The sequence below is a fragment of the Mesoplodon bidens genome (assembly GCF_964165515.1).
Source record: "Mesoplodon bidens genome assembly, chromosome: X".
Lineage (NCBI taxonomy): Eukaryota > Metazoa > Chordata > Mammalia > Artiodactyla > Ziphiidae > Mesoplodon > Mesoplodon bidens.
In genome coordinates, this window is record NC_138163.1 from 77,852,149 (window position 1) to 77,871,099 (window position 18,951).

An 18,951-nucleotide genomic window follows, 5' to 3' on the forward strand; every position below is an offset into this window, starting at 1 on the left:
GCCAAGCAAGGAAAATGGGCAGCTCATGCTCAGAAGACCCAAACTCTCCAGTGGATTTCAGGGAAGGGTTTTTAAAGACAGTGTGAGGGAGAGGGTTATGGGGTGCATGATCAGCTCATGTACATCCTTCTGATTGTTTGGTGGTGAGGTAACAGGGTGGTGTTTTGGGAGTTAACAACATCAACCTTCCAGTTCTATCCAGTCTGGGGTCTATGTACTTGTGGTCAGCAAGCAGTTAACTTCTTCTACCTGGTGGGGGTTTTAGTATCTGCAAAACAATTCAAGATTATGGTTCAGGATATTATCTACAGCCCTTGATGAGGAACTAAAGGTCCTTGACTGTGTTTTATGGCTAAACTATTATTATTTTGTCTTGCTTGACTCTTCTCCTTTGTTTCTGCATTTTCTTACTTCTCTGATTAAATTTGCTCCTTTGAACTTGAGGAAAGCCTAGGAGGCTAAAGCTTTTCTACAAACAAGAGGCAGGGTACACAGGGTGGGGGCTGGTGTTGGGAGCAGGCTCTGTCCCTGGGAATGCCCTGCAGAGTCCTGCTCAGTTTCAAAACCACTGATATTACCCTAACCCAAAATTAGAGGCATCATGCAGGAAGAACTGGCATAACTTCATGATTTACTACACTGAGATGAGTAAGGTTGGGAATTGGGGAATGGGGGATAGTTTTTTCTCTTATTAAAACTTCCCCAGCCTCTAAATAGGACACCATGTTATCTTAAAACTTCTCATTAATATATACTTAATTATCTAGAGTGGCCATGCATATTAATAGGCATAAAAATTACTGGTATTAGTTCTAATGGAAAGCAACAATGAATCTACTGGGTATAATTAATGTACCAGACTACAAATGACCTAGGGGACTAGTGAAATGCATTCAGTACCTTAGTTTCAATTCCACAAACTGCTGAAAGTCTGATTCCTCTTCCCAGTTCCCTTTGGCTTCATTGACCTTTACTATTATTTCCTTAATGAATTTCCTGAATTTGACTCACAATTTACCTCAAAATAGATTTGTAAATTAGAGCACTTGGGTGCAAATTCTCCAGCAGCTGTGTTTGGGCAAGTCAGCTCATCTATGAGCTCAAATTCTTCTTAGTTGTTGTGAGGTAAAATAAACTCAGGTGGACATATTCTGTAAATATGTCCATTTAGTATTTTTTATTTTTAATTGTAGCAGCAGAAGCTCATAATTTTATTATTTTTAAATAATCATAGATATATTAGTTGTTTAATTTTTGTTATGGTAGCAGAAGATACTAATATTATTATTTTTAAATAATCATGGACAAGGCAAAAATTCAGATTCCTCAGATAAGTTAAGACTTGGTAAGTTCTCTGTAATGATTTATGATACTTTCTTAAACCTTGTATTTGGTGTCACAAGTGATGAGACATTAGGATAATGATTTGAAAGTTCTCTTTTGATACGATCTTTCAAAATGTCTAAGAAAATCTCATTATGCTTGCCCTCCCTGCACCATTTTTATGAGTATGCCTCATGTCCACTGTGAATGCAGTTGAAGTTTAGATGACTTTACAGTGTGCTTTGTATCCTGTTTAAATGCTAAATTTAACATGTCTTTTATTGGTTATGGGCTCAGTTGATAATTTTTCACTTTGATCTTACTAATAATGTCTCCAGAATCACACTATAGAATGACTTATATTTCAGGAACTCTCCATGATATGAGAATACTTCCTTATTTTACATTATATTTATTATTTTTAAAACAGAAAACAATATTAGAGAACTTAAAAAAATTTGACTAATCAAAAAATTGACCAACTAGCTGTTTCCACTTTTCAAATTTTCTCTACATGAATATACTACATCTACTATTTTTTTAAAATTTAGCCTTTCCCTTTAGCATTATATTGCAAGCATTTTAACATGTCATTGACATGCCTGTCAACTTTTTCCTCTGTGATTTCATCTGCTACTTCAAACCAGAGAATCGTAATCTCTGTATTCATCTTAGTTTCAACCAAAGAAAATGTTGCCTCCAGGCCCTGTTCTCTTATCCTTTCCATGACCTTTGCTTTAAACATCATTTGTTGTAGATAGACCTCAAGGCAGATCTTACTTTTAAGACTGCAGCCCTTATTTATCTCCTACATATAAAAGGATCAGAAGAGGGGCAATGGTATTTTAATTTGTGAGGATTCATGAGTAAGGGTTAAAGAAATTGTGCCTATTTAGCTTTGAAACTGAATTAGCTTACTGGTATGGGTGAGAAGATTGAGGAATTTTAAACAAAAGACTTCAAGTAGATGAAAGGAGAGGTAGTATTGAGCAACTGTTCTCCATTACTGTTAAGAATAAAAGGAAACGTACATACGAGGGCAAGAAGGATTTAGCTCTGGAAATATAGAATTGAGACCCAGCTATAAGAATTATTATATTGAGTGCTATTATGAAGACAGACTGAAAAAAGAATTAACTTGATTTGCCTTGATTGCAGAGTTACAGACTACATAATAATGATTTTTAAAAATTGTATAGCATTTTGCAATTTACAAAACAATTCCCCATAATTATATCATTTGATCCTCACAGCAACCTTGTAAAGTAAGCGTTACACCCACTGAAGGATGAGAAAACTGGGTTTAAATTCCTGAATTTCGAAGAAGTTATCAAGTAATACAACTTGATCTTGTATTAGCAGCTTTATTGAGATATAATTCATATACCATCTAATTCACCTTGAATTGAATATAATTCAATAGCTTTTAGTTTATTCATAGAGTTATGCAACCATCACCACAGTCAATTTTAGAACACTTTATCATCTCAGAAAAATAAAAGCCCATACCCATTAGAAGCCACTCCAGCACTTACCCCTAAACCCCATAGTTTTAGGCAGCCACTAGTCTACATTCTGTCTCTGTAGATGTCCTTATTCTGGGAATGTCATATAAATAGAGCCTTACAATATGTGGTGTTTTGAATTTTTTCACTTAGCATAAAGTTTTCAAGGTCTGTCCATGTTGTAACATATCAATACTTCATTCCTTTATATGGTCAAATAATATTCCATTGTGTGGATATAACATACTTTGTTTATCCAGTCACTAGTTGATGAGCAGTTGAGTTGTTTTCAGTTTTTGGCTATTATGAGTAATGTTGCTATGAACATTCATCTATATGTTTTTGTGCGGACATATGTATTCATTTACAACTTGATCTTGAACCTCAGTTTTCATCATAGGCAAAGTTTAAAGATGGCCCCTAAGATTCTTGCCCCCTAGTGTACATGCCCTGTATAACACCTTCCCATTGAGTACGGGAAGAATTGGTGAATATGATGGGCTATCACTCTCTTGATTTGGTTATATTTTATGGCAAAGGTGAAGGAATTTGCAGATGTAGTTAAGGTCCCTAATCACTTGACTAAGTTAGTCAAAAGGGAGATTATTCAGACTGGGCCTCACATAATCAGGCAAGCCCTTTAAAAGGGGATTCAGGCCTTTCCTGAAGAAAGAGTCAAAGTAAAATGGTGGTCAAATGGTACAAATTTCCAGTTATAAGATAAATAAGTCATGGGGATGTAATATACAGCATGGTGACTATAGTTAACTATACTGTGTTGGATATTTATTTGAAAGTTACTAAGAGAGTAGATCTTTTTTTTTTTAAACATCCTTATTGGAGTATAATTGCTCTACAATGGTGTGTTAGTTTCTGCTTTATAACAAAGTTAATTAGTTATACATGTACATATATCCCCATATCTCTTCCCTCTTTCGTCTCCCTCCCTCCCTCCCACCCTCCCTATCCCACCCCTCTAGGTGGTCACAAAGCACCGAGCTGATCTCCCTGTGCTATGTGGCTACTTCCCACTAGCTATGTATTTTATATTTGGTAGTCTATATATGTCCATGGCACTGTCTCGCTTTGTCCCAGCTTACCCTTCCCCCTCCCCATATCCTCAAGTCCATTCTCTAGTAGGTCTGTGTCTTTATTCCCGTCCTGCCCCTAGGTTCTTCATGAGCATTTTTTTTTCCTTAGATTCCATATATATGTGTTAGCATATGGTATTTGTTTTTCTCTTTCTGACTTACTTCAGTCTATATGACAGACTCTAGGTCCATCCACCTCACTACAAATAACTCAATTTCATTTATTTTTTATAGCTGAGTAATATTCCATTGTATATATGTGCCACATCTTCTGTATCCATTCATCTGTTGATGGACACTTAGGTTGCTTCCATGTCCTGACTATTGTAAACAGAGCTGCAGTGAACATTGTGATACATGACTCTTTTGGAATTATGGTTTTCTCAGGGTATATTCCCAGTAGTGGGATTGCTGGGTCGTATGGTAGTTCTATTTTTAGTTTTAAAGGAACCTCCATACTGTTTGCCATAGTGGCTGTATCAATTTACATTCCCACCAACAGTGCAAGAGGGTTCCCTTTTCTCCACATCCTCTCCAGCATTTATTATTTGTAGTTTTTTTTGATAATGGCCATTCTGACTGGTGTGAGATGATATCTCATTGTAGTTTTGATTTGCATTTCTCTAAAGATTAATGATGTTGAGCATTCTTTCATGTGTTTGTTGGCAATCGCTGATAAACATAGATGCAAAAATCCTCAACAAAATACTGGCAAACAGAATCTAACAGCACATTAAAAGGATCACACACCATGATCAAGTGGGGTTTATTCCAGGAATGCAAGGATTCTTCAGTATATGCAAATCAATCAATGTGATTCACCATATTAACAAATTGAAGGAGAAAAACCATATGATCATCTCAATAGATGCAGAGAAAGCTTTCGACAAAATTCAACACCCATTTATGATAAAAACCCTGCAGAAAGTAGGCATGGGGGGAACTTACATCAACATAATAAAGGCCATATATGACAAACCGACAGCCAACATCGTCCTCAAAGGTGAAAAACTGAAACCATTTCCACTAAGATCAGGAACAAGACAAGGTTGCCCACTCTCACCAGTATTATTCAACATAGTTTTGGAAGTTTTAGTCACAGCAATCAGAGAAGAAAAAGAAATAAAAGGAATCCAAATCAGGAAAGAAGAAGTAAAGCTGTCACTGTTTGCAGATGACATGATACTATACATAGAGAATCCTAAAGATGCTACCAGAAAACTACTAGAGCTAATCAATGAATTCGGTAGAGTAGCAGGATACAAAATTAATGCACAGAAATCTCTGGCATTCCTATACACTAATGATGAAAAATCTGAAAGTGAAATTAAGAGAACACTCCCACTTACCATTGCAACAAAAAGAATAAAATATCGGGATTCCCTGGTGGTGCAGTGGTTGAGAGTCTGCCTGCTGATGCAGGGGACACGGGTTCGAGCCCTGGTCTGGGAGGATCCCACATGCCGTGGAGCGGCTGGGCCCGTGAGCCACAACTACTGAGCCTACGCGTCTGGAGCCTGTGCTCCGCAGCGGGAGGGGCCGCGACGGTGAGAGGCCCACGCACCGCGATGAAGAGTGGCCCCCGCTTGCCACAGCTAGAGATAGCCCTCACGCAGGGGCAAGGACCCAGCACAGCAAAGATAAATTAATTAATTAATAAACTCCTACCCTCAACGTCTAAAAAAAAAAAAAGGAATAAAATATCTAGGAATAAACCTACCTAAGGAGACAAAAGACCTGTATGAGGAAAATTATAAGACACTGATGAAAGAAATTAAAGATGATACAAATAGATGGAGAGATATACCATGGTCTTGGATTGGAAGAATCAACATTGTGGAAATGACTCTACTACCCAAAGCAATCTACAGATTCAATGCAATCCCTATCAAACTACCACTGGCATGTTTCACAGAACTAGAACAAAAATCTCACAATTTGTATGGAAACACAAAAGATCCCGAATAGCGAAAGCAATGTTGAGAAAGAAAAACCGAGCTGGAAGAATCAGGCTCCCTGACTTCAGACTATACTACTAAGCGACAGCAATCAAGACAGTATGGTACTGGCACCAAAACAGAAATATAGATCAATGGAACAGGATAGAAATCACAGAGATAAACCCACGCACACATGGTCACCTTATCTTTGATAAAGGAGGCAAGAATATACAGTGGAGAAAAGAGAGTAGATCTTAAAAGTGCTCATCACAAGAAAAGAATTAGTAACTATGTGGGGTGATGGATGCTAACTAAACTTAGTGTGGGAATCATTTTCAATATATATATATATATATATATATATATATATATATATATATAAGATCATTTTGTTGTACACCTAAAACTAATACAATGTTATACACCAATTTTATCTCAATTAAAAATGAGCAAAAGAGATTCTCTTGCTGGCCCTGAAGAAGCAACCAAGTTCATTGCCTATCAAGGGGCTCACCTGGAAAGAAACTGAGGATGCTTCTAGAAGCTGAGAGCAGTTCCCAGCCAACATCCAGCAAGAAAACAATGAATTCAGTCCGACAACAGCAAGGAAGTGATTTTTGCCAGCAACCAGGGAGCAGGGAAGAAGTATCTCACACCTCAGGTGAGATTGCCGACCTGACTGACACCTTGATTTTATCTTGGTAAGGCTCTGAGCAGAAGATGCACCTGATTTGTAACAATATTCCTGACCCACAGAAATTGTGAAATAATAAATGTATGTTGTTTTAAGCTGCCAAGTGTGTGCTAATTTTTTATGTAACAACAGGAAGTGAATACAATGTCATATAGACCCTTTTTTATCATACCATCCAGTACTGCCTCCATGTACCTGTGTTCCCTTCCTTCTCCATGATTATTAATACTGTGTCATAATTATTGCAGTTGCCTAGATAATAATAGATCTTTCTAAAAATCCAATTTTGCTAGAAAGCCTCACTCAAAATAAGGAAAGTAATGATTTTCTGCTTAGCAAGAAATCACATAATCATGGGTTTTTATAGCCAGAGGAATCTTAAAGATGTTACATCAGTAGTCTGAAAAGAATATTCATCAGGCTCAGCCTAAAGATTGATGTCATACTCAAGCCTATTAACCCCTTTGTAACCTGCCTCATTGAAATAATTTCCCAGATAACCCTCTCTGATCTTTCTATTCTCATTTTCTCACTCCACTCTGCTGGCCTTTGGATCATCTTGTTGAAATCACCACCTTCTTTTAAGGGAGAGTTTAAGGTGAAAACTGAAGTGAGCTCTGAAAGATTAAAAACATCATGCTGCATACAGCTTCATCATGGACCTATATGGCACACAGAGAAGAAGACATGTTTTCACAGTTCACTGGCTCCTTCACATCAGAGTAAAACCATGGAGATATGAAACAGCTAGCTAATTAGATTTTCAAGGAGCTTGAAATCATGGTATATCTAGCAACATTTCTAAGGGATCCACTTGATTACTTTCTGAGCAATGGTATGCATAGTTCTCAGAAAGAGAATGATTCTTGTTGTGCCATCTGCATGGAGTCCCACAGTCAAAGGAAAATTTCTACAAGATCATTCATTGCCAAGAAAAGTTTGGTTGCTGCTTTACAACACACAGGATTGCCCACAGTATTAGGGAGTGAAAACAGCTTTGGTATGCTCCTTAAACTCTATGGGCCTTGTTGAGAAATACATGAGGAGGCATTACAGTTTAGGTTGACAGCACAGACTTTAGGGTCAGGACTTAAGTTTGAGTTATGGCTCTGCTGCTTAATAGGTAAGTACCCTTGGGCAAGTATAGATATAATTATTGCATAAACAAAGTGTTGTCATGTGATCTGTGTCTGCAACAGCTATTTATAGCAGCTTTTATGTGTGCTCCTCTGTCTCTCTAACTTATTTCCAACACTTATGTGTCAAGTTGCTGCAGGCCAATTTGGCCTGTTGCTTCAGTTCTCCCCCAGTACACAACTCTCATTATGCTTCATGTTCTATTTCTGGGTGCACTGGAAATTTTCTTTGGCTTATTTGGCTCATGTTCGACTCATTTTAGCTCATCATAGAGGAACTACTTTGTTATTCCAATGTTATTCACATTTCTTGATCAGAGGAGTTGACTTACAATGAGACTACTTTGGTAAAAATGCTTTGATTCCCGTCCAAGACCTCACAACTGTTGTTCCATGCCAATAATGCCTGTAGGTGATTCTAATGAAACTCCTCAAAACTCCTGAGAAATCATCTGTAGGGTCAGATGTTTCAGAATTCTGAGAGCTCGCCTGATTTAAAATCTTATAATTCTATATGGCCGGTAGAGACTTTCAATTAAATCTTGTATCTGAGTGCAGGTAACATCTTTAGAGTAAAGAACAGTGGAATAGCAGCCAGAATACCATGGTTCTAGTTCTGACTCTGTCACCACATGGACCTTGGCTCTTCGAACATGAGCCAAATAAGGAACAAGGAATACACCCAAAACGCTGTGATTAAGATCCAGCAAGATAATGTGTGTGAGTGTTTCTGAAAGTATAAAAATTTAAGATATTATTTTGTCGCATTATATCTGATAGTCTCTCAGAAAATATATACTGTATAGGTTCCTACATTAAAAAAAATTATTTTGTCTGCCCTGTGCAGCATTTGGGATCTTAATTCCCCGACCAGGGATTGAACCCGTGCCCCCTGAAGTGGAAGCATGGAGCCCTAACCACTGGACTGCCAGGGAACTCCCAGGCTCCTACATTAAAAACAAATTAGAGCATTACTGGACAATACTTTACCTGGGTAGAAAGATTCAGTGGCAATACTCAGCCCTAATAGAAATCATTGGTAGAGTCTAGGGTTTCTCTAGTGTAAAGTGTGATAATACAGAATAGATGCTGAGTAAATATTTACTGATGATGATATAGGTAGGCATTAATGAAAGAGACCATTATTGATTTGTCAACTAGACAATAATAAGCCAGAAACATCCAATCAATCACTAAGTTCTGTCAATTCTATCTCCATAATATCTCTGGAATTGATCTACTGCCATTGCTACTGCCAGGTTCAGGCCTTTATTTTATGACTATGGCATTAAATTCATGACTCCAATCTGAACTCCTTCCAGTCCAACCTTACTACTTAAGCCAGAGTGGTTTAATGAACATACAGATCTGATCATGTTACTTTCATGATTAAAACTATTCACTTGGTACAGAATCAAGCATTAACTTCTTAAAATGAAATACAAGCCCCTTCACCATCAGGCCTCTGCTCACCCAGGCTCATCTCTTCTCTGCCATACACTCCCTAGACTCCCGAACCTGGAAATATTTTCTTTCGACTCCTTGCTGTTAAAACTGCCATTTCCTTCACATGGAATTCCCTTCAACTGGAAACATTATTCCTCTGTAAATAATTCCTTTCAAGCATCCTCTTACCCTGGAAACCTGGGGTGTAATATGAATCCTGAAACAAAGTAAAGCTAACTGCATGGGCCATGCATATCCTTTGTCTTCATCAGACTTATCATTAGTCCATGGTGCCTCTACATAAGGAGTTAATAATTATTTGCCTGTCTTGTGTGAAAGTTTGAGAACGGAGCAATGAATAGAAATTGCAAACGCATTACTGTCGCCAGGGCTTCAGGTTACATTTACACTTGGAAATGTAGTTTCCTAGATAACTGTAAACATATTTCAACATTATTTTGTTGGATGATAGTGGTGACAAAAGAATATAAACCTGTCTTTAAACATGGACTTCTCTGCATACATTTTCATTTTACGGTCCTTCAGCGAATCCAGCTGTTTTGCAATAATTAGATGCTGCAGAAACCAAAGGGAAGAGGTAGAAAGGCAAATTAGCAGCGTAAAGGGGTATGTGTGTGTGTTTAAAACTCTTCCAAGAGCAAAAGACCAAAGGAAAACTGCTCCAAAGTTTGTGCAAAAAAGAACAATCAGCCAAATGAAAGCACTTACAACACAGCAAGTGACTCTCACAGGCAGTGAATCTCACAGATGAAGCCTTCTTCCTGGGGAAATCAATATCTGTAGTTTAATCTGCCCTAAGCGTTAGTACACAGGAGAGTGATAATATTCACAGGGAAAATGGAGAGAGTGGATTTTGGCACTGAGTTGGAGGCGGCAGGAGAAGAGTGAAATGATTGACAAGATAGGGTTGCCAGATTTAGCAAATGCAATATTTGGGACATAATTATACTAAGAAATGATTCATTGTTTATCTGAAATTCAAATTTAACTGTGCATCCTGTGTTTTACCTGACAAATCTAGGAAAAGAGAGAAAGACAATGTTACTCCGTTATTCCCTGCTGTGTAAATAGATAGCTAGTGGGAAGCAGCCGCATAGCACAGGGAGATCAGCTCGGTGCTTTGTGACCACCTAGAGGGGTGGGATAGGGAGGGTGGGAGGGAGGGACGCGCAAGAGGAAAGAGATATGAGAACATATGTATATGTATAACTGATTCACTTTGTTATAAAGCAGAAACTAACACACCATTGTAAAGCAATTATACTCCAATAAAGATGTTAAAAACAAAACAAAACAATAAAAACACTCAAAGACCGGCCCTAGAAATAAAAATGCGGTCGCGCTAACGCACCCGAATCTTCAGAGAGACGCTATTTCCGCTCCCCTCCAGGGAGGGGGGTGGGGTGAGGAGGATTAAGGTAGCGAGTTCGGACCGCCAGCGTCCCACAATCCTCTGCTCTCGGTTCCTCTCTCCTCGCTCAAGATGGCGCTGCTCGCGATACCTTCCTGGAGCTGGGCAGCTGCGGCGGTTGCTTTCGAAAAGCGTCGGCACGCCGTGATACCGATACGGCCCCTAGTCTCTGTCTGGGGCCCAGGTCCGCAATGGAGGTCACGTCAGCTCGGCGGCTCGGGAACTGCTGGAATCTCCCAGGTGAGATGCCGTTCACTTGGAAGTGTAGCGTGAAGGACAAGGGGACCTATAGGGAAAAGGTTGCCCTTGTGTCTTCAGGTCAGAGCCAGTACATAGAAGAAAGGTTGTCAGGGCTAACTTGGAGCAGCAGTAAGTGAAGGAAGTTAGGGTTGGGAATTTGAGGAAGGGGTGAAGAAAATCTTTGAGGTACAGTAAATGGGAACGGGACGGAAGGTCCCGGGCAGAGGGCACCTGGAGCGCTGGTGACTCTCGCAGGTTTTAGTTTTTTTCTCTTAGTTTAGGAGGCAGGGTAGACACCATTCCCATACTGCTTACTTTTCTAAATGCTAGCAGAACTGGGCTACTTTCCAAAGTTAGTAATGGAATTTGGGACCAGTTTGCCAATGGTTAAGATTTTACTCAGTCGGAATTAGCAATTTGGAGGGCATTGGAAGAAACAAGCTGCCTGTTAACAAGCGGCAAATTGAGTTAGCACCAGTTAGCTTCCTTGCTGACAGCGCTCCTTGATAGGCCCAAACCGTAATTATCTATGTCTCCAAAACATAGACCGCCCTAAATTCACATGTAAACACGATTATCCCTTGATCTGAAAAGCAGTGTTCTTTTGTGTACACAGGTCACTTTGGAAGCCATAAGGCTACTTGTCTTTAATGAATGTAGCTTTGGCTACAGTGCATCTTAGTATTTGTGTTCATTATTATCTCTCACTTAAGAATACTGTTTTATTGTTATTTGTATTCATACTTAAGTATATCTTTTTATTGCCTATAATTGACAAAAAGCTTAATTGGCACCCCTTGTTCATCTGTATCGCTAAAGTGTTGTCAGCTTCATATGAGAAACAACCTCTCAAATTTTGATTCTTTGTCAACAAATGTTTAATGTCTGCTATCTGCATAGTGCTATGCTAGGTAATGCAGTACCAAGAGAAACACAGTAATATCTTCAAGCTGGACAATTTAGTTAATGAGATTGGATCTATGCATTACAAGAATAACTAAAAAACAACGTAATAGATTAAATATCAAATGAATAGTATGAATAATAAGGGCTGTAGGCATCCAGAGGAAATAGCGGTAATTAAGAACTAGATTATAGAGAGGATCTCATGCTGGCGATAGAACTGGGGAGAACATTCCAAGCAGGGAGTATGACACTAGGCATGTGGAATGCTGAAGGAATTATATCCATATGTTCATTCCGTAATTATTGAACATCTTTACATCAGTGAACAGTACCAAATATACACCCTGTCCTTAAAGGGTTTAAAATCTAGTAGGGGAAATAGATAAATAAACAGGCAATTAATACAGTAGTGCAATGATGGGGAAGGTACAAAGTACTGGAAGAATATACATGAGAGGCATCAAGACTAATCTTGAGGTGGAGAAAATTGACTTGAGTAACTGATATGTAAACCAAGACCTGAAAAATTAGAAGTTAGCTAAAGAGGAAATAGGATGTACAAAGGCCCACAGGTAAGAGAGAGCATGAAACTTTTGTAGAACTGCTTATAGTTTAGACTAGTGAGGATTTCATGATAGGAGATGGCAGATTAGGGTAGAGAAGCAAATCCAGATCCTTTTATTAAGGTTTTTTAAAAGCACTTTGTAGTTGAAATTTGTAACATGTGATCTCTTGGGAGCCAGTCTTATTCTGTAGTCCTCTGATAAGCCAGATGAAGTTAAAATAAAATTTGAAGGCAATCCAAAAAAGAGGGGATGTATGTATATGTATAGCTGATTCACTTTGCTGTACAGTAGAAACTAAAACAACATTGTAAAGCAACTATACTCCAGTAAAAATTAATTTAAAACAAGATGAAATTTGTAGGACTTTCAGGCTCGAAGAATGAGAGGGAAGGAGACGTCATTAGGAGATTCAGTGGAGGTGATGACAATAAAAAGTTAGCTTTCTCTCTTTACATGAACACTATCTCCACAATTTCCTTCACTCTCTCCTACATATCCTGCCATTTCTTTGGTTACCATTTCTGAAGTATGAAAAACAAGGAAAAGATGTTACCTTTGTATTCTACTTCTTAAAGACATGCAACTCTTTCCTCTTTTTTAAAAATGTTGACTTAACAGGGAGGTTAAGGAATGATTATAAGGCTTTTAAAGTAGAACCTGGTACAACCTGAGGCAACTTTTCAGATTAATTAGTTACTTGTGGTTAAGATTACAAAATAAATAATGAATGCATACTTTCAGGACAGTCATTAGTATTTATAGCATATTTTAGAGCTGAAAGGAACCTTAGTGCAGTGTTATGAAATCACGTTAGTGGGTTGGATTAGCACTTTGTTTTAGATGAAATTTAGTAGAATAGGAAAGAAAATATCAATGCTTTATATGTATTAAGGGAAGTATTGTTTTACGAATACATATATATACATTACCATGTGTATGCGGTTACTGGAATGCATTGTGAAATGTGTTTTTCACACAGGATTTTGCCCTAGAGCTATGCTGTGCAATGTGGTAGTCACTAGCTTCCTGTGACTGTTTAAATTTACATTAAATTAAAAATTTAATTCCTCAGTTGCATTAGTCACATTTTAAGGGCTGAATAGCCATATAGATGTGGAACATTTCCATCATTGCAGAAATTTCTATTGAACACTAGTACTTTAGAAAAGATCAGGGACTTCCCTGGTGGCACAGTGGTTAAGAATCCACCTGCCAATGCCAGGGACACGGATTCCATCCCTGGTCCGGGAAAACCCCACATGCCACGGAGCAACTAAGCCCGTGTGCCACACAACTACTGAGCCTGCACTCAAGAGCCCGCGAGCCACAACTACTGAAGCCCGCCCGCCTAGAGCCCAAGCTCCGCAGCAAGAGAAGCCACCGCAGTGAGAAGCTCGCGCACTGCATCGAAGAGTAGGCCCCACTCGCCGCAACTAGAGAAAGCCCACGTGCAACAAAGGTCCAAAGCAGCCAAAAAAATAATAATAATAAATAAATAAAAATAAAGTACTCCACAAAGTTTTTTTTTAAAAGATCATATCCAGCCCTTCTAATTTTGCAGATGAGGAGAGTAAGTTCTAGTGTAGATAAATGACAGCCATTAAGGCCATTCATTTGTTTATTGCCTTCTGTGTGTTAGATATTTATATAAGGGTAATTAAGACTGTGACAGACCCTAATCACACAGTGAATGTTTTTTGAATTCTAAAGATACTTATCTAATAATTACTAGACCACTATTCATAGAGGGAAACACCTAAAACAGTTTTTTCTTAAAATGGGAAGATTTCATATGATAAGACATAAATTGTAATGATTATTATATAGTTGCCTCTCTACTATACTAATAAATATTGAAAGGACTTATGAATTTTGAATGATAGAATTTTGGATTTATTTCATTAATATTGATATGGTAGAAACTGAGGCATCATATACTTAATCCATAGTGCCTTTTTTATCTCTGTTTAACAAGTCCTTGACTCTTGATCCTGACACTGGTCATATATTTTCTTCATTTTTTATATTTAAATTCTGGACATTTTACATAAATGGAATCATATAATATTTGGTCTTGAGTCTGGCTTCTTTCACTTAGCATTATGTTTTCAAGGTTCATGCATGTTATGGCATGCATTAAATACCTAATTCCTTTTTATGGCTGAATAATATTCGATGTTATGGATGTAAAAGATTATCTTTATGTGTTCATCAGTTGATAGACATTCAGGTTGTTTCCATATTTTGGCTATTATGAATAATGCTGCTATAAACATTCATGTACAAGTTTTATATGGACATGAGTTTTCATTTCCCTTGGGTGTATACCTAAGAGTAGAATTGTTGTGTTATATGGTAATTCTGTTTAGTTCTTTAAGGAACTGCCAGACTGGTTTTCAAAGTGACTACAACATTTTACATTAGTTTTAGAAGTATACAGGGTTCCAGTTTCTCCATATCCTAGCTAATTGTTGTTATCTGACTTTTTTTAGTCTAGCCATCTTGGTGGGTGTGAAGTCATGTATCCTTGTGGTTTTGATTTGTATTTCCTTGATGACTAAAGATGTTGAGCATCTATCCATGTGCTTATTGCCCATTTGTATATATTCTTTGGAGAAATGTCAGTTCAGATCCTTTGCCCAATTTTTAATTAGATTATTGGTCTTTTTATTTTTGAGATATGAGTCTTTATTCTAGATTCAAGTCCCTTATATATATGATTTGCAAATATTTTCTCCCATTCTGTGGGTTGTCTTTTTCTTTCTTGATAGTGTCCTTTGAAGCACAAAAATTTTTCATTTTGTTGAAGCCAAGTTTATTTATTTTTTTTCTTTTGTTGGTCATACTTTTGGTGTTATAGCTAAAAATCCATTGCCATATCTGAGGTCATGAAGATTTACCCTTATGTTTTCTTCTAAGAATTTTGTAACTTAATTCTAGTGAGATATAGAAACATTACTTTTGCATAGTTCTAGTTCCTTACCCTGCATTGTTGTTTTACTTTTATAGATATTACATCTATAAATGTTAAAATCCTAACAATACATTGTCATAATTATGACTTTATATAATTTTATGACTTTTAAAGAGGCTGAGAGAAGAAAGGAGGGTAAGTAAATATTTATGGCTTTTTTTATATTAACCTTCATATTTATCATTTCTGGTTCTCTTCATTTGTGCTCTTGTGTTTGAGTTACCATCTGGAGTCATTTCCTTATCCCAATATAGCTGTGCTCCCATCCATCTCCTTTGTGCTGTTATTGGCAAGTATACTGCATCTCTATATGTTATAGGCTTAATCATACATTATATAAATATTACTTTATACAATTGCTTTTTTTTTTTTTGCGGTACGCAGGCCTCTCACTGTTGTGGCCTCTCCTGTTGCGGAGCACAGGCTCCGGACGCGCAGGCTTAGCGGCCATGGCTTACACGCCTAGCCGCTCTGTGGCATGTGGGATCTTCCCGGACCGGGGCACGAACCCGTGTCCCCTGCATCGGCAGGCGGACTCTCAACCACTGCGCCACCAGGGAAGCCCTATACAATTGCTTTTGAAATTAGTACAAAGAAGAAAGTAGAAAAGTATGCATTTATACAGTCTTTTATAATAACACAATTACCTTTTGCTCTTGTTTTTTTGTGTGTGTGGATTTGAATTACAGTCTGAGGTCACTTGCTTTCAGGCTAAAGAACTTACATTAGTATTTCTTGTAAGGTAGTTCAGCTAGTAACAGATTCTCTCAATTTTTGTTTGTCTGGGAATGTTTTTATTTTGCCTTTATTTTTGAACAACAGCTTTCCTGGATATAGGATTCTTCCTTGGCAGTTTTTTCTTTGAGTCCTTTGAATATGGTATCCTACTGGCTTACAACCTGTACTAGTTTCTGCTAAGGAATTAGCTGTTAGTTTTATTGGGGATCTCTTATTAGTGAGGGGTCTTTTTTCTCTTGTTACTTTCAAGATTTTCCCCTTGTTTTTGGCTTTCAGTATTTTTACTATAATGTGTCTGTGGATCTCTTTGCATGTTTCCTATTTGGAATTTGTTGAGCTTCCTGGATGGGTAAATGTTTTTTCTTTTTAATAAGCTTTGGAGGCTTTCAGCCATTATTTCATTGAGCAGGTTTTCTTCCCCTTTATCTCTCTCCTTTCTTTCTGGTACAGTCATTATATATGTATATATATATGTATATATATATATATGCACTTAATAATGTCCTACATTTCTCTGAGAATCTGTTTATTTTTTTTCACTCTTTTTAAATCTCTGTTCTTCATATTGCATGATTTCTATTGCTCATCTTTTTTTTTTTTTTTTGGTATGCGGGCCTCTCACTGTTGTGGCCTCTACCATTGTGGAGAACAGGCTCCGGACGTGCAGGCTCAGCGGCCATGGCTCACAGGCCCAGCTGCTCCATGGCACGTGGGATCTTCCCGGACTGGGGCACGAACCCGTGTCCCCTGCATCGGCAGGCGGACTCTCAACCACTGCGCCACCAGGGAAGCCCTCTATTGCTCATCTATGAGTTCATTAATTCTTTGTTCTGTCAGTTCACATCTACTGTTGAGCACCTGTACTTAATTTTTCATTTCAGTTATTGTAATTTTCAACTCTAGGATTTCCATTTGGTTCTTTTTTTTATAATTCCTATACATATCAGTACATTCCTATTGATACTATACCTGTGATGTGACATTGTCATCACACCTTCCTTTATTTCTTTTTTTTTGCCGATTTTTTTTTTTTTTTTGCGGTAAGTGGGCCTCTCACTGTTGTGGCCTCTCCCGTTGCGGAGCACAGGCTCCGGACACGCAGGCTCAGTGGCCATGGCTCACGAGCCTAGCCGCTCCGTGGCATGTGGGATCTTCCCAGACTGGGGCACAAACCCCTGTCCCCTGCATCAGCAGGCGGACTCTCAACCACTGTGCCACCAGGGAAGGCCTTGTTGAATTTTTGAATTTTATTTTTTTATACAGCAGGTTCTTATTAGTCATCCATTTTATACACATCAGTGTATACATGTCAATCCCAATTTCCCAGTTCATCACACCACCACCCCCACCCGCCGCTGCTTTCCCCCCTTGGTGTCCATATGTTTGTTCTCTACATCTGTGTCTCAATTTCTGCCCTTCAGACTGGTTCATCTGTACCATTTTTCTAGGTTCCACATATATGCGTTAATATGCGATATTTGTTTTTCTTTTTCTGACTTACTTCACTCTGTATGAGAGTCTCTAGATTCATCCATATCTCTACAAATGACCCAATTTCGTTCCTTCTTATGGCTGAGTAATATTCCATTGTATATATGTACCACATCTTCTTTATCCATTCATCTGTCGATAGGCATTTAAGTTGCTTCCATGGCCTGGCTATTGTAAATAGTGCTGCAATGAACACTGTGGTACATGGCTCCTCTTGAATTGTGGTTTTCTCAGTGTATATGCCCAGTAGTGGGATTGCTGGGTCATATGGTAATTCTATTTTTAGATTTTTAAGGAACCTCCATACTGTTCATCATAGTGGCTGTATCAATTTACATTCCCACCAGCAGTGCAAGAGGGTTCCCTTTTCTCCACACCCTATCCAGCATTTGTTGTTTGTAGATTTTCTGATGATGTACATTCTAACTGGTGTGAGGTGATACCTCATTGTAGTTTAGATATGCATTTCTCTAAAAAATAGTGATGTTGAGCAGCTTTTTATGTGCTTCTAGGCCATCTGTATGTCCTCTTTGGGGAAATGTATATTTAGGTCTTCTGCCCATTTAATGATTGGGTTGTTTGTTTTTTTAATATTGAGCTGCATGAACTGTTTATACATTTTGGAGATTAATCCTTTGTCCACTGATTTGTTTGAAAATATTTTTTACCATTCTGAGGGTTGTCTTTTCATCTTGTTTGTAGTTTCCTTTGCTTTACAAAAGCTTTTAAGTTTCATTAGGTCCCATTTGTTTATTTTTGTTTTTATTTCCATTACTCTAGGAGGTGGATCAAAAAAGATCTTGCTGTGATTTATGTCAAAGAGTGTTCTTCCTATGTTTTCCTCTAAGAGTTTTATAGTGTCCAGTCTTACATTTAGGTTTCTAATCCATTTTGAGTTTATTTTGTGTATGGTGTTAGGGAATGTTCTAATTTCATTCCTTTACGAGTAGCTGTCCCATTTTCCAAGCACCACTTATTGAAGAGACCGTCTTTTCTCCATTGTATATCCTTGCTTCCTTTGTCATAGATTAGTTGCCCGTAGGTGTGGGGGTTTATCTCTGGGCTTTCTATTGTGTTCCATTGATCTATATTTCTATTTTTGTGCCGGTAACGTATTGTCTTGATTACTGTAGCTTTGTAATGTAGTCTGAAGTCAGGGAGTCTGATTCCTCCAGCTCCGTTTTTTTCCCTCAAGACTTCTTTGGCAGTTCGGGGTCTTTAGTGTCTCCGTACAAATTTTAAGATTTTTTGTTCTAGTTCTGTAAAAATGCCATTGGAAATTTGATAGGGATTGCATTGAATCTGTAGATTGCTTTGGGTATTATAGTCATTTTCACAGTATTGATTCTTCCAATCCAAGAACATGGTATATCTCTCCATCTGTTGGTATCATCTTTAATTTCTTTCAACAGTGTCTTACAGTTTTCTGCATACAGGTCTTTTGTCTCCTTAGGTAGGTTTATCCCTAG

The 18,951-nt window shown here is 38.0% G+C and overlaps 1 protein-coding gene across 2 annotated transcripts in view; it reads left to right on the forward strand.

The window, feature by feature from the left end:
- The first annotated feature begins 10,628 nt into the window (after positions 1–10,628).
- ABCB7 (ATP binding cassette subfamily B member 7) overlaps positions 10,629–18,951 on the forward strand; it is a 147,374-nt gene continuing 139,051 nt past the window's right edge. For both annotated transcript variants that reach the window (XR_014014274.1, XM_081222734.1), the window contains exon 1: positions 10,629–10,807. Coding sequence is in view for 1 of the 2 variants with exons in the window: in XM_081222734.1 (XP_081078860.1) it covers positions 10,640–10,807 (168 nt within the window). In the remaining variant the exon portion in view is untranslated. The remainder of the gene's footprint in view (positions 10,808–18,951) is intronic.